At 37.5% G+C, this 16,533-nt stretch overlaps 1 protein-coding gene across 4 annotated transcripts; it reads right to left on the reverse strand.

Annotated features, from left to right (window-relative positions):
* Window positions 1-8,521: 8,521 nt before the first annotated feature.
* LOC131525794 (uncharacterized) lies at window positions 8,522-15,563 on the reverse strand. 4 transcript variants are annotated; one of them, XM_058753744.1, is made up of 11 exons: window positions 15,321-15,563; window positions 12,564-12,742; window positions 12,385-12,472; window positions 11,871-12,199; window positions 11,638-11,755; window positions 11,260-11,351; window positions 11,058-11,172; window positions 10,839-10,928; window positions 9,802-9,963; window positions 9,334-9,513; window positions 8,522-9,243 (listed from the first exon to the last, which is right to left on the reverse strand). In XM_058753744.1, the coding sequence occupies exons 4-9, from the start codon at window positions 11,976-11,978 to the stop codon at window positions 9,812-9,814; spliced, it is 675 nt and encodes a 224-aa protein (XP_058609727.1). In that variant the 5' UTR covers window positions 11,979-12,199; window positions 12,385-12,472; window positions 12,564-12,742; window positions 15,321-15,563; the 3' UTR covers window positions 8,522-9,243; window positions 9,334-9,513; window positions 9,802-9,811. The 4 variants fall into 4 exon arrangements, with proteins under 4 accessions (XP_058609727.1, XP_058609728.1, XP_058609725.1 ...); XM_058753745.1 differs by lacking the exon at window positions 12,564-12,742 and adding an exon at window positions 13,265-13,360; XM_058753742.1 differs by lacking the exon at window positions 15,321-15,563 and adding an exon at window positions 12,951-13,186.
* Window positions 15,564-16,533: the final 970 nt, after the last annotated feature.

Below are 16,533 nucleotides of genomic sequence, written 5' to 3' on the forward strand. Positions count from 1 at the left end.
GCCCACTATATGCGTTGTGTCTGAGGTTGATTTGCTGATCAACACATTAATCCATGGCAGCGGGAGAAACTAATGTTGACAAAGTGACGAGTTACGAAGAAGTACTTTTAGCTTGGAATCAATGTTAGTCCAAGAATATGGACTGGCGTGTTATTTGTGGTATTACTCCCCGATCACGATATTTCACTAAATATCCAGGCAGTGTTCCACTGATGACGTTTCTTATGACATATTCAGTGCTGCCACCACGTGTGTGGTCTTAGTAATAACTTATTTCTGGTGTATGATCAAGTTTTTCTCTGCATGGAGGTTAATTAATTGTATTTATATTATTTGAAGTATGCAATATCTATCTATCTATCTATCTATCTATCTATCTATCCGTGAAGGAGAGAGATGATCTGTCAAGCTTTTGCAAACAGCATGTGTTCTCTGGTTTGCTACAAAGTGGGAGTCTTTCAGGCTTTTGAATTTTTTTTTAATATACTGTAAACAACATACACATAGCTTATGGAACAAAACAATGGGATTGAACATTTCCTTAATTCGTGGTGTTCTCCTCCGTCACCCACTGTGGCGGCCAAGTTTTCTCACTATAATAAAAAGAGATTGTTATTAATTTAGGTCTTTACATCAGCCATGAATTAAATTCAAAACAAACATGACAAGGTTAAGGGCAATGAGGAACAGCAAGCCACCCCTTCATTCAGTAAGTTTATAAACTTTCAGTAACCTGATAACAGTAAATACCTGCCTATGGTAATATTTTGGTTAAGGTTTGAATATGCATTACCTACGGTGTAGCCGTTTATTTGAAATCATATACCTCTGCTCTGAAGGTATCCATTGTAAAAGACCTCTGCAATTTGCTGCACAATAATAATCTCGAAAATTTGGTCATGAAAGACCTCCCAAGTCTTTGGACTTTTGTAAATGCCTTTAACCAATGTGTGTTACTTTATCATCCCAATGTCAACATCTAATTAAAATTATATGTGAAGAAAAAGGAAATCCTTGTTCAGAATAAATTGGTGATTATGTCCAACATATGTCTCTCAATTATGGCAGTCAGGTTTATCTGCCTTAAAGGTCCCATGGCATGGATTATTTCATTATTTTATAATGTTTCCTGGGGTACCCTTATAATGTTAGTATGTTTTTTTAGTTCAAAAATTGTCATAATTTAGAAATAAAAGTCATTTTTCCTAGCCTGATTTTAGCCTCTGATTTGAACGCTCTGTTTGAAGGGGCGTGTCTGCTGTGAGACCTCATTGTAAACGCCCACTCCTGTGAATGGCTGGCATGCTTGCATATGAAACAGCGAGCATTAGATGTGGAACTCTCTCGAAGAGTGCCCACAGCCGCCCACAAATACAAGCCAAGGCTATTACTTTAAGTTTTGAAGTACTAAGAATTAGGCTATTCCAATCAAAACTATGATAAATTGTACATACCAGAGTGAACAGGGCTCCCATTCCACCAACTTCATTTGGATCCCCTGAAAAAACATCAAAGTTAGGGGGTTAAGGGGTTTCCAGTTGTACATCTAAGACTTTTAATTATTGTAAAGCTAACCTTCTGCTTTTTGCAGGGGATCACCCTCTTCACTGGGTAGTAAGGTTCCCCTTCTAGGATCCCATGGTTACATTCTGAAAGACCAAAAAAAGTACATGAGTTTGACCTCATACATCTTCATCAATTAATTAAAAAACAGGCAACACATGATATAGTTATGACTTAAGTATATCTGGCTAAGACAAAAGAATCACTGTATTTGAAGTCTGATTTGAAATGGTGAAATGTAAATCTAGGAAAGCTTAATAACCTTTGGGTGATTTTTTCCCCCTCAGTTTCTTCCTTGTAGACATGTCTGAGGCTGCAGAATTCTTCTGCTTCTTTTTATTGTTTGCAGACATATCTGTTGAGATTAAGGAAATGTATCTGTGAAGAGCTGTTATTACAATGAATACTGGTCTAAATACCTTTATTCCAATAACAAATATATAATATCACATTACAATTGGAAAGATATAGATTGTAATCATTCACAGTAAAACCTCCAGTGTTAAATCAACACTCCCAGTGTATATATAATCCACACTCAGAGTGTTAAAAAAGTAACACTGAAGCAAGTTAATGAGATAATTAGTTTAGTAATTGAGTGATGATTGAGCATTAGTGAAGAACACCTGCTGTTAACAAACTGAATCACTGAAAGAAAGACAAAGAAGAACAGAAAAAAAAGAGACGAGACGAGCAGAAAAACAAGATCTTAAATCTCTCAAGATCTCAGCAGAGGATGATTAAACAACTCCATAAACAGCATCACCAGCTTCACACGTTACTAACCAGATTGACTTTAGATTTTGATGTTTTAGTTTTGTTTGAATTACCATTATCGAGGTCAGTGTTTGCTTTAGTCTTGACCCTTGACTTAAAACTTTACAATTACTTTGGCTGCTATAACTGTGTGTTTGTTTAGACATGTTAGTTATGGCGAAAAGAAAAAAAGCCAAGCGAAAATGTGATCAGGAGTTGGTTATGTTACTAAAGACATAATCAGCGTATAGTGGATTGAATAACTGATTTTACTTTGAGTATAGTCACTGGTAGATTTATTAACTTATTTTGTTATTGAGATTGTGTAGTTTAAGACCTGACAGTTTTAATATTAATCTAAAAGACTTGAAATTTATTTTGCACTGAGAGTTTACTTTTCTTCATCAAACAGACTTCAAGAATCAGTGAATGAATTTCAACAATGGTGACAATCAACATAAAGCTCCAATCAAAACTAATCCATGGCTCCCAGCATGCAATGCGACATGAATAAATTATGCAGCTGTCTTAGTATTTTCTTTTATTCTTACTATTTCCTTTTGTTTTGCTATTTTGTTGTGACTTTTAGTAGCGTGTTTTGTGATGTTCACAGTTGATCTGTTTATCTGAATATGTTGATTGTCACCATTGTTGAGATTTATACGTTGAGTCTTGATGTCTGTATGATAATGCAGATTGAATCTTTTAGTGGCAATTTACTTTTAAAAGTCTTTCAAATTAATCTTAAAACTCATGGATCAAGCTTTATATTATGCAGAAAAAAAAACAATCAATGACATGCTCTGAATGAAATCATTTATAGAAATCACTAAATGCTGGTGATTTCTTTATAGGAGTCTAACCAGCAACACCCGAATGTCATAATTAACATGTCTAAACAAACATGCTGTTATAGCAGCCAAAGAAAATGTAATGCTTTAAGTCAAGGGTCGAGAGCCCAACTAAAGCAAACACTGACCTCAATAATGGTAACTCAAACTATTTCATCGAAGTCTGTGGCTGAAGTCAGTTGTAGTTCTTGTATTTCTGCTCGTCTCGTCTCTTTTTTTTCTGTTCTTTCTCTTTCTTTCAGTGATTCAGTGATTCAGTTTGTTAACAGCAGGTGTTCTTCATTAATGCTCAATCATCACTCAATTACTACACTAATTATCTCATTAACTTTAACACTGCTTCAGTGTTACTTTTTTAACACTCTGAGTGTGGATTATATATACACTGGGAGTGTTGATTTAACACTGGAGGTTTTACTGTGTTGAAATACATGGAAATTGTTTAACCATATGCTGTATGGTCACTTCTTCGCTCTACCAAGGGTTATAGACTACAAGATGTACACACAGGTGACCAATTGAAGGAAAAGCCTGGAAGATGAGGGGAAAAACAATGAATGTAGATCCTCCTACACATATTACCTTTATCCTATAACCTCAATATTGATGGGAGATGTGTCTTCCAGACTGATAATGCTTAAATTCACAGAGAACAGTGTCTCACAGAATGATTTACTAAGTATGAAGATTTTGTCAATCTGATTCAATGGGTTTTACAAACCCCATTTTCAGTGAAGCTGGGTCAACTGTAAAACGAAAATAAAAACATAATACAACGATTTGCAAATCATTTTCAACCTATATTAAATTGAATACTCTACAAAGACAAGCTGAAAAAAATTATTGTTTTTTAGCTAATATTAACTCATTTTGAATTTGAGGCCTGCAACATACTCCTAAAAACCTGGGACAGGATCAGGACTGGGAATGTTTGGAACATTCCACAGGTGAACAGGTTCATTGAAAACACGTGAGTGTCATGATTAAAAGGGGCATCCCGGAATTCATTCACAAGCAAGTCATCCTTGGTTGTGAATGACTGAGCCTTCTGGGGATGCTATGTGATGGTGGGAATCACTACTGTAAAGGATATTAACGTGGGCTCAGGAACACCTTGGAAAACAATTGTCAGTTAACACAGTTTGTCGCTACTACAAGTGCTATGAGTGCGGTCCACATTTGAAATAGTTTTTGGAAATCATGGACGTCGTGTTCCTTGGGATAAAGAGGAAAAGGACCACCCAGATTGTTATCAGCGCTAAATTCAAAAGCCATGGGGGTGTGTTAGTGTCCATTGCATACCCATGCCCCATGACATTCAAAATGAGTGAATCTTTGCAAACAAACAATAAAGCTTTTCAGTTTGAACATTAAATATCTGGTCTTCGTTGTATATTCATTGAATATAGGAACTTCACTGGAACAGGGGTTTGTATGATCATCAGAGGCCTAAGTGTATAAACACATATAAACAAACTGAGAAATAAGAAACTGATTACGATGACAGAAATCCACGCTCACCACAGAATATGAAAGCTTGCTAAGTTACACCATATTTTGAGTTGATTATCATTTATTATTTCATGGCTTGGTTAAATTCTATCAGAATGCGGTCTGTTATTTCTTGATAACAGACCACTGCTAAGTATAACACACCCGTTGCCATGAAAAACAGAGCGTTGCCATGGACACGGTGTTCTTTAATGGAAGCAATACAATCGTTTTAAAATCAATAAACTCCTTTTTAAATCAATATTTTGTGTCAAATTATTGATTTATTTGGTAGGTAGCCATGTAATAAGCGGGATAATGTATAGCGAGGCGGTTGTTATAGCGAATACAACCCCTTCAGGCTGATTCAAGTCCCAATCAGCCTGTCGTGGTTGTATTCGCTATAACAACCGCCTTTGCTATACATTATCCCTTACTTAACAGAAACCAGCATAGGACGGAATTGTTACAGCCATGTATTTTGATGTGTGTGTGTGCACATACTGAGCTTGTCCATATACACAGTAGACTGAAGTGAATTCTATACAGCTAAAAATGAGGCACCAAAGACCTACAGCAGACTTTGGATGAGCAACATTGCTCTCCATCATCATCAGTCCTACTAGATTGAAGCTGTTCTGGTGGCACATTGTGGCCGATACCACCTCAGTAATTCACTTGCCAAAAGTTTGTTTTTGTTTCAGCATCTGTCAATCATCCTGTCAGAATTTTGAAACGTTATATTTCCCTTTAGTAATTTTTGAAAGGCAAGTTATCCAGACCTACATATAACAGTAGTTACTGGTATAACACCTCAGAAGTCACCTCACAGTGGTGGACTGGATGGGAGGAGGACTGGTAGTGCGCTGGATGGTGGACTGGATGGGAGGAGGACTGGTGGTGGAATGGATGGGAGGAGGACTGGTGGTGGGCTGAATGGTGGACTGGATGGGAGGAGGACTGGTGGTGGGCTGGATGGTGGACTGGATGGGAGGAGGACTGGTGGTGCGCTGGATGGGAGGAGGACTGGTGGTGGAATGGATGGTGGACTGGATGGGAGGAGGACTGGTGGTGGGCTGGATGGTGGACTGGATGGGAGGAGGACTGGTGGTGGGCTGGATGGGAGGAGGACTGGTGGTGGAATGGATGGTGGACTGGATGGGAGGAGGACTGGTGGTGGGCTGGATGGTGGACTGGATGGGAGGAGGACTGGTGGTGGGCTGCTGGTTAGTAAAACCTAAATGGTACAAAAAGAGGAAATTATTCACCTCCTGTAATAAGAACAAATGTCCCCTTTTTTCCTAGCAGGGACTGTGCTCCATAAGTAAACGTCCAGTACATTTTTCTTTTGTATTCTTCTGTCTATAAATGCTGCCCTATGGACTATATGCTCTCTTTAGAACAGAGGCGAGGCTGATTTTGTACTCTGGTGCAAATTGTAGGATCTCATTATCTCATGTGAAGTGGAGATATGTGTTTATAGTTTTTTGAAGTTTAATTGAGAAATGCCTCTTGCTGTTGACTCTTTTGCTATGTATTACTAGTACAGACGCCTATTCTTGATATCAACAATTTAATTGTCACTAGTGGCAATGTTCATTTCTGATATCATGAATGTGATTGTTACTAGTAAGAAAGCCATTTTAAATATCAGAAATTATATTGATATCAGAAATGCATTTTCAGATATCAGAAATAACAAATGTAGCATGTTGAAATACATTTACTGATATCAAAAATTAACATTTAAACTAGTAACAACTAAATTCTTGATATCAATAATTAACATTTTAACTATAGTGAAAATTTAAATAAGGCTTGCCTATTGCCATTCCCAGGATATAAATTATTGATATCAAAAATTAACATTGTTACTAGTGAAAATGTAATTGTTGATATTAAGAATTAACATTGTTACTAGTAGAAATCTAATTCCTGATATCAAGAATAAACATTTAAACTAGTGAAAATTGAATTGTTGATATCAGGAATTCATATCCTGATAATGAAAAAAAGTTAAAACGGCTTGCCTAGTGTGTGCGTGTGTGTGTGTGTGTGTGTGTGCATGAGTGTGTGCGTGCGTGTGATAGAGAGAGATTGTGTGTAAGTGTGAGAGAGTTATATACTAGTCAACCATGCCATCCAATAAAGCACTGCACACACTTTTGTTGTCTACTTAAATCTAACTGTAACATTAGATGCATTGTGTAGCCTATTGCTGTGGCAGATATAAATGATTTGCATGACTGTGTTAGGTCATCCTGGCATAAAACCCTCTAAAATCATTAAGATAAAAAAATTGTCAAACAATCCTCATTTTGATCATTATTTACACACACACACACTTGAAGCCCTCAAAGTGCTCTCTGAACCAGAGCCTGTTACAAAATGTGAAAAAAATAAAACTTTGTCATAGAGCTTAACTAAATACATCAATGGAAAGGTCTTGACCTGGAGAGTAACATATATCAATTGGTTCTATATTATTCCTGCTTTGAGATATTGACCTTTGAACCTTAACCACAGGGCATATTTGAAGGCTTATAATTATGGGACAAAAAGGGTTATATACATGAGACCAACTGTTATAGAAAGGTGTTGACATGGGTTATAAGTTCAGCATAGTCACCAAGGAGTGTGGTGGGGGGGATGGGGGGCTATGGTGTAAAAATACAAATTCCCCATTGAACAAGACGATATTTAAAGTCTGATGCCAAAAATGTGTTTGACATCCCCTCAACCCCCTGGAATGCCACCAATTAAGTATTTACAACTTCCAATTGTAGGGAAAACCCTGAGTTTTAATAAAAACTACAACTCCCTAGACCCCTCTTCAGTGCTTGTGTAGACATCAGCACCCCAGTTGTAGTTCCTCCGTTTTAGGGTTGTGCTAGGGTTGTGAAAACATATATCTACTCAAAATAGCAAATATCACAAACTGTCTAATGAATAATTATACTGCATGTATATGATCTATGCTAAGAAAATACAAAAATGTTTGTTTAATGACGATAGTTTAACTAAAACATGAGACCAGTGCGCCAACTGCTCTGCTCACGTGACGCAAAGCGGACTGTCCTCATCTCCATAGTAACGGCCACGGCCAATGTTGCTACTTCCGCTATCAAAAATGTAAAAAAAAAAACACACAAATTTATTTTTCATAAGGTGTGATTATTAAAACCGTCATATTTTACGTCAATCTACTGTAGTGCTGCGTTATAAAACACAAATATATTTAAGACAAGAGATATTTAATTTTAATGTCCGACGTTTTTGTTTTCCCAACAGGGACCTCGAGAGTCACATGATTGAGACACAAAATAAAACATTTAAAAAATTTAACAATCACACAGTTTGCGAAAGAATTGACCCCTCCGACACTATCTTTTTTAACATCGGGCTTGACAGCTGTCTGCCTTAAGCGCCTGCAGTCCTAGCCTGGATGACGTCAATCAGTTCGCTGTGATTGGCCGCCTCGTCCAGCGGTAATCACCTTCCCCACGTGAGCAGTTGACAGCCTCATAAATATGAAGCCTAAAATATAAATTTCGCCCTAGTGGCTTGCTATCGTACAGGTAATATGAGTGAGTTAACACTGACAAAGGCTAAATAATATATAATAATATAATCAATATAATAATATATGTCTATTAATATATTACTTATAGGATACAATATTCATTTTAATTTTACAAGAGCGTCTGGCCCTGATAGTGTCTGCCGAGAAATGTTTTGGCCGTCGGACAAGTGTAGTTGATGACCACTGCCTTAGAATATAGGCCTAATACTACAGACTTACTTGAAAGGAACAACTCACACAATGGGATAAAACAGTAAACTGACAAAAGAGACATGACTATAGTTGAAACAACAGTTCACTTTACTGGGTGAAATTAATAAAGTAGGCTTTCTAGAGCTAAGAGACTATGCCCTGTTCAAAATAAAGACTATATTTCTAAAGATAGGTAGGTGTGTGTGTGTGTGTGTGTGTGTGTGTGTGTGTGTGTGTGTGCGTGTGTGAGACTGTGTGAACGAGAGAGTGAGAGTGTGTGTGAGAGTGTGTGTATGTGTGTGTGTGTGTGTGTGTGTGCGTGTGTGTGTGTGTGTGTGTGTGTGTGTGTGCAAAGTAGAGTGTGTGTGTGTGTGTGTGTGTGCGTGTGCGTGTGAGTGAGTGAAAGTATTAATATACTAACATGTGGAAACATAAGCTGGAATAGCACACTGTTGGAGAGAGTAACAATACAATAGGTAATGTAAACAACAGTCGGTACAATATATACAAACAAGCACAGACAAGTTATTACAGCACTGACGTTTGGGTTCAACACAATGTGACGACATCTTCTTAGAGTCATACACATCATCTCTAATAACTACTCTCCCAGTTCCTCATCAGTTGAGGAAGTATTCTCTGAGTCTTCCTCTTCAGAAAAGTCATCTAAGGGCAATGTTTGTAGTCCAAGAATACTTTTGTATGTTGTGCGTGCTGTAGCCAGTTGTGCTTCAACTTCACACAATCTTCTCTTCAGCACACAGAGTAGTCCCTCACATCCTTTCTCCATTAAGCCCTCTGTACTGCCTGAGAATGTGACATTAAAATATAAAGAAATGAGCCAATGGTTACCAGAGAAGCAAATTGAAGAAAAGTCTAACTATTTATTGTCTTTACATTTCCCATTGGTGTCTCCAGTGAGCTGAAAGGTAAAGTCTTCAATCAGTCCAGCAACACTCCTCATGTACTCCATGCGCTGCTTGACTTCTCGAACCACAATAAATTCTTCTTCTTTCAGTCTAGCCAGCAGCATTACCTTGTCAAAAACATTTTTTTCCCGCTCCATATCACCATGACCTGCAATACATTACATCAAAGTGTTATCTTATAACCTCCTATAAAAATATTGGGACAGAAGATATTTTGCATGCTGTACTACTACAATAGAGAAATAAACCCTGACAGGATGAGATAGAACATCAGCGCTCAAGGGGTTCGATCACATCCATTTACAAATTACTGCATTCTTTTTTTTGCATATTGCCCAGTGTCTTAACATTTTTTTTTTACATCGGATCCCATATTTACATCAAGATGTGTGCATCAAACAATTTGTATTCAGTGCATTTCAGAGGAAGTACTTACATTCCCATGGTCAGGAGTAGTTGTCCACAGCCAGGAGTTCATTGGGAGGAGGCAGTTTTTCAACTTCCCCAACAGTAGCATTGTGGTCATTGATGGCAACTTCCAAGGCTTTCTTCTCAACAGCAATCTTTCTTCTCAGTTGATGCCTTCGCTTGTTCCCACCTACAATGAGAAACACAAAATGAGTGTGCATTCACACGATGACTACACAAAAGCACCATACAGAATAAGACTTCCCAATATGTGTGTATGTGTTATGATTATTGTGACAGATGTTGTGTGATCATTTTTGCATCACAAGTTTCATACTCATTTGAAAAATTGTGAAAAAACTTGGGACATTTTTTTCAGAATCTATTTTAAACAATCATTTTTTTTTTTTTAAATAGAGGACAAAATTGGTAGGTCAGGACATCTCTGCACTATGCAGAAATATTGGAAATATTTGGATATTGCACTCAACCGTATTATGATTTTGACAGTTTTTCTGTATGCTGCCCTGACCTATAGTAAACCTACTTCAAAAGATGTTTTTTTTTTTTTTTTTTAAATAAAAGGCTTTGCTATTTTTGCTATGTATAAATCAGTAGTGAATTAATTTTTTTCACAAATCTGCATTACTAGCGGCCTTTACATTACTGTGACTGCAGTTGTATCTGATCATATGCACATTCTTATTCTTTAGCTTGGATTAAACTAATTAATTTTACTTTGTTGGAACAGCAGCTACGCTAATGATGTCTCTATTTGTTTCTCTGTTTTAATTAATATTAATATAATATTAATATAATAACAAATATTGCTACTTACTATGCAATCACATTATAATTGCTGTTAATAGTGTTCATGTAGTGTCTTGATTAATTTTTCTGAAAATTCCTGTCATATGCACATAAACTGACAGTCACCACTTATAAGCTACAGTACTACTAAATATTGTAGAAACTTAATTTTCTGTAAAGTTGCTTTGCAATGATTTGTATCGTAAAAAGCACTATACAAATAAACTTGAATTGAATTGAATTTTCTGCTCTCACCAGACTGACGATACAGCTGAAATTTTCGCTGTTTGAAACCCAAATATAGCCCCTCGATGGTCCTCTGCAGGTCATTTTGGATTGTTGCTCCTTTCGACGACAACAAACAAATTAATTCATGCCAATTTCAGTTTACAATCAGCCTCTTTTCAGATCACCTGTACAAGAGCAGAGCCAATGATTCTTAAAATATCCCATCAAATAATTTTTTCAAAGTACCTGAGGTCCACTGCTGAACATCAGACACCCACTGCTGGACTGTGTCTTGCTGTAGAGATAACTCAGCTGTGAGTTTCTCCAGGTCCTTTGTTGCCTCTGCAATCCTTTGTACAGTCTGTCCGAAAGAAATATCAGTGTTAACAAATGCTGAGACACAATTTAAAAACAAAAATGTTATTATACATATTTTCCTAGTTAGTACCTTGATGTATCTTTTGGCCAGTGTCCGGTCAAGGTTTTCTGCCTTTCGCTTGTTCCAGCCACCTGCCTGGATTGTTAGCATGTCTGTGCGAACTTGACACACAATGTATGTGCATTAATTTAGGTTCACAGTGAGGACCACAGGTCAGATACTACATTGATCATTCTCTAATATTGTCACATAAACCTGGAAATAATCATACACTTAATTAACATGTCAGAAGTTAAATTATTATAAAGAGAATCCTGATCAGTGTAAAAGTGCTGACTAGACAGTTGTTTTCTAAGGAGCACCTATGCATGGACCTCTAAAATGCAAAGGCCGAGCATCAACCCCTTGGTCTCAATTTGGACACAACTATACATGAAAAATGCTTACCGGCTTTTGACATGTACTTGGAACATATGGCTGCTCGAGAGAGGAAGCTGTTAACCTGTTCAACCTCCTCTCCGATTGTTGTTCCAGCTCCTTCTTGATTGCGTCCCCCCCATTTTAACTGTAACACATTTACATGAATGTTATAATTTGGAAAACAACAAGTAGGGGCAGAGGACAGACAATTACAATGTGTGGTGCAAATGGTAAGAAATACATCTAATTGTCATTATTACCTCACACATCCATGAATGCGCTTTTGCATGCATGATGGAGAGAAATGGGCGCATGTTCAGCAAGTCCTCCAACTCTGGACAGATATTTGCAATATTTGCAGACCACATCAGAGCAGAAAAACTGGACGGTCTGTGAAGCTAGCTGTTTCTGGAGATATAATGGTTATGCAAATATTTCTCCACGGAACATATTCAGTCCCTTCAGCAAAACCCCATGACGGCAGACAGCAACTTCAACACCTTCCTCGTCTAGTTTGCTTGCAGACTTGTTGGCGGACTCTCGTGCTGCGGTCCACTGACCCGCACCACATCTCCCTTTCCCTGGATTCCTAAACAGATGAGGGCAAATACAGACATTTACACAGTTACATTTTACAAAATAAGCTGTAAATCATGGTATTATGGCATTTGATGCAAACCAAATAATGTTTACATTTTGGGGAGAAAACTGGCAAGCATTCATAAAAATGTTAAATTGTGGTGTTACACATGAAGAAATATAAATTTAGCTTACATGTCCAGTTGTTCCATGGATGTAATCAACAAAGGAGGACACCTCAGAATCATTGGCCAAAAAGACTCCATCAAAAAACCCATTAGGTCTTAAAAGAAATATATAGATGTGGGTTAAATTTACTGTATAAAAGTAATTTGTGGCTCACTAGCATTTCATTGTACATGAATATTACACACCCTGGTTGGCTTTTGAAAATATATAATTTGCGGTTCCCATCCACTGCAACTGCTAACATGGAGGGTGTGCATGCAGGACACTGAAAATGCTGGACCTGAGACAGCTTGTCAACCTCAATTTTAGCATAGGCCCATTCGAGGAAGGCCCTCTGCATTGTGTCCCCACATATCTTACCACTCTTAGAGCAAAAGTGAAAAAACAAAACAAAACAGTAAGTACCGGTAACTGTTTCGAAGGTTGGCTTTAGAACGTGGTCATGACGAAGAAAGGGCTCTGTCAAGAAATATGTGCTGAAACTTTGGGGATTGTAAGAACAAGTCCTAACAATGAATCCGTTATTTAAAAGGTGATCCAAACAAGATAACTTAAATGACGAGTCCACTCACTCGCCCGAAGAGTTTTGTACGACACTCAAGCATGCTGACAAAAGCTTGTCTCGACATCCCTGGGGCAGTGATTTTTAGATCCTCATACGTGGTGAACAAGTCCACCAAGTACAAGGTCTCAAAATTGACAGTGGCTGGCAAGTAACCACTTTCAACCAGATCACTTATGGTCACTGGCAAGGTTTTTCCACAGGAGCAGTTTACTGATGGAAGGAAGAGGTTGTATCTTCCTCAAATTTCAGAGAAAAACAATTATCTCTTGTTCACAAGAAACAAAAAACACAATATGAAGAAATAATAAAAACAAATGTTACCATTCATTCCAATTAAAATAACTGGCTTTCCCTTGGAAAAGCTTGTTTGCCCAGTGGAGCAGTCGCAGCAGGGAGGAACGATTGGTAACATGCAATCTAAAAAGCAGCATAAGTTTAGATATAAGAGTAAATGAAACCAAAAACTCAACAGAGAGGGTGTTGTTTCTATCAAACAAAACTTCATCCAGCATGTTTGTTGGAGTAAACCAGGGTTTGTGTAAAATAAATTCAAATGGAGCAGCATTTAATACACAGAGTCGTAGTTTGCTGACAAGCTACACTCTCAGAAATAAAGGTACAGAAGCTGTCACTGGGGCTGTACCCTTTCAAAAAGGTACATGTTTGTACCTAAAGGGTCCATTTTGGTACTTTAAAAGTACATATTAGCAGAGGCGGACAATCCAGGGGTCAGAAAGTAAAAGTCCTGCCATATTTTTGTTCCACCCATGAACTCAGCAGCTGATTTCACCAGAGGAGGAACCAAGTCATTCCTTTCAAGTCACAAGCAAGTCTCAAGTCAAATCCCAAGTCCTCAAAGAGTTAAAGTTAATGAGATAATTGAGTGTCTAATTAAATGATAATTGTGCATTAGTGATGAACACCTGCTGTTATTGAGAATTACAGAGGATCAGATGTTGATGTTTTATTGGTTAAAATGATGCCACCATCATGGAGATCAGTGTTTGCTTTAGTTGGGCTCTTGACCCTTTTAGTAAATCAAAGTAATTTGCTTTTAAGCAAGTGCAATATTGTTTCACAGACAAGAACTTGATGTAGCAGATTAGCTTACGCTTTCTGCTTTTAAATCATTTGAATGAGCATCATGAAGGTGTCTCGCTTTGGTTTATTGAGTGATATTCAGCTATTACTGAATTTCAGGAAAAAAGTCCTACCAAACAAATGCTACTGTAGTGATTACATATTAGGAGGAAGAACTGCATCAGCTCAGGCTTTTAGACATGAACACTTATCATATGATCCTCAACGGTGGTGACAATAATAATTCATACTGCAGTGCATGATGGGAGTTTTTACTATGGTCTTACCCAGCATACATTGCAGCATGAAGAATTTTGTTGGTTGTCACCATTGTTGAGATTCATATACTGGTTCATTATGTCTGCGTGCCTCAATACCAGAAGAGTTTAAGTGTTTACATGCATTAAATACAGTCGATTTCAAATGAATTCATCATAACGATTAGAACAACAAGTTCCTTGCACGCTATTTCACAAGGTTGATTTTTCAAAACCTAAAAATACAACAAAAAGAAGAAAAACAAACAATCAGTACAGCTGTAAAAGCATGGTTTCTCATTGTGCAGACCTGATCTCTTTACTTTACAGCAACACATGTAATGCTGCAAAGAGATCTAACACAGGAGTCAAGGCCAAGAGCCCAAGTAAAGCACACACTGATCTCTGTGATGGTGGCATCATTTTAACCATTAAAACATTAATATCTGATCCTCTGTAATTCTCAATAACAGCAGGTGTTCATCACTAATGCACAATCATCATTTAATTAGACACTTAATTATCTCATTAACTTTAACTCTTTGAGGACTTGGGATTTGACTTGAGACTTGCTTGTGACTTGAAAGGAATGACTTGGTTCCTCCTCTGGTGAAATCAGCTGCAGAGTTCATGGGTGGAACAAAAATATGGCAGGACTTTTACTTTCTGACCCTGGATTGTCCGCCTCTGCTAATATGTACTTTAAAGTACCAAAATGGACCCTTTAGGTACAAACATGTACCTTTTGAAAGGGTACAGCCCCAGTGACAGCTTCTGTACCTTTATTTCTGAGAGTGTACGCAATACCGCGTCATAATCGCAGATGAATCACATTCGGTTATGAACGCGATATTGCGTAGCTTGTCATCGAACTACGACTCTGTGTATTAAATGCTGCTCCATTTGAAAGCAGGTGATGGACATTTACTGCTAATCACAGAACCAGCTTTACTGACGAGACACACATGACAATCGCATGCGATTAATCGTGCAGCCCTAAAATGTAAAACAGCCTATATAACCTGAGACTTAAAAACTACCTTTTTCATGATAGGAGAATTTCCTTCCCTCGTGCTGCTGAACAAAAGTGGATGGCGGCAGGTGTCTGAAGAACCCCTCCACAATGGATGCTCTGTTATGAAGCACCAGGGCCTCATGTGTGGAAAGGTCACAGGCTGTGCAGTAGAGTGATCGCGGTAAACAGTCCCTACACAGTAAAACCTCCAGTGTTAAATCAACACTCCCAGTGTATATATAATCCACACTCAGAGTGTTAAAAAAGTAACACTGAAGCAGTGTTAAAGTTAATTAGAAAATTAGTTTAGTAATTGAGTGATGATTGAGCATTAGTGAAGAACACCTGCTGTTAACAAACTGAATCACTGAAAGAAAGAGAAAGAAGAACAGAAAAAAAAAGAGACGAGACGAGCAGAAATAAAAGACCTACAACTGACTTCAGCCACAGCCTTCGATGAAATCAACACAAGATAAAAGAAGACATTAAATCTCTGAAGATCTCAGCAGAGGATGAGTAAACAACTCCATAAACAGCATCACCAGCTTCACACGTTACTAACTGGATTGACTTTAGATGTTGATGTTTTAGTTTTGTTTGAGTTACCATTATCGAGGTCAGTGTTTGCTTTAGTTGGGCTCTTGACCCTTGTTTTAAAACATTATAATTTATTTGGCTGCTATAACTGCATGTTTGTTTAGACATGTTAGTTATGGCAAAAAAGAAAAGAAAAAGCCTAGAGAAAATGTGATCAGGGCTGGTTACATTTCAATAGAGATGTATAGTGGCTTGAATAACGGGTGTAATTTGGAGTGTAGGCACTGGTAGATTTATTAGTTAATTTTCACATTATATACATTGTTTAAGATCTAGCAGTTTCAAGATTAAGCTGAAAGACTTTTGAAACTTATTTTGCACTGAAAATTTACTTTTCTTCATCAAACAGACTTCAAGAATCAGCGAATGAATCTCAACAATGGTGACAATCAACATAAAGCTCCATGTTGCAGTGCATTCTGGGAGCACCAATCAAAACTCATCCATGGCTCCCAGCATGCAATGCGACATGAATAAATTATGCAGCTGTCTTAGTATTTTCTTTTATTCTTACTATTTCCTTTTGTTTTGCTATTGTGTTGTGACTTTTAGTAGCGTGTTTTGTAATGTTCACAGAGGATCTGTTTATCTGAATATGTTGATTGTCAGCATTGTTGAGATTCATATGCTGATTCTTGATG

This window comes from Onychostoma macrolepis, chromosome 19, assembly GCF_012432095.1.
Source record: "Onychostoma macrolepis isolate SWU-2019 chromosome 19, ASM1243209v1, whole genome shotgun sequence".
NCBI classification, from domain to species: Eukaryota; Metazoa; Chordata; class Actinopteri; order Cypriniformes; family Cyprinidae; genus Onychostoma; species Onychostoma macrolepis.

What these genes read in the sequence shown, in the direction of transcription:
- LOC131525794 (XM_058753741.1), bottom strand. Translation starts at nt 11,978, where the DNA reads ATGTGGTCTGCAAATATTGCAAATATCTGTCCAGAGTTGGAGGACTTG. An exon ending in CGCATTCATGGATGTGTGAG is followed by an intron (nt 11,756 to 11,870) that starts GTAATAATGACA and finishes AATGTGTTACAG; the next exon opens with TTAAAATGGGGGGGACGCAA. An exon ending in TGGCCAAAAGATACATCAAG is followed by an intron (nt 11,173 to 11,259) that starts GTACTAACTAGG and finishes TCTTTCGGACAG; the next exon opens with ACTGTACAAAGGATTGCAGA.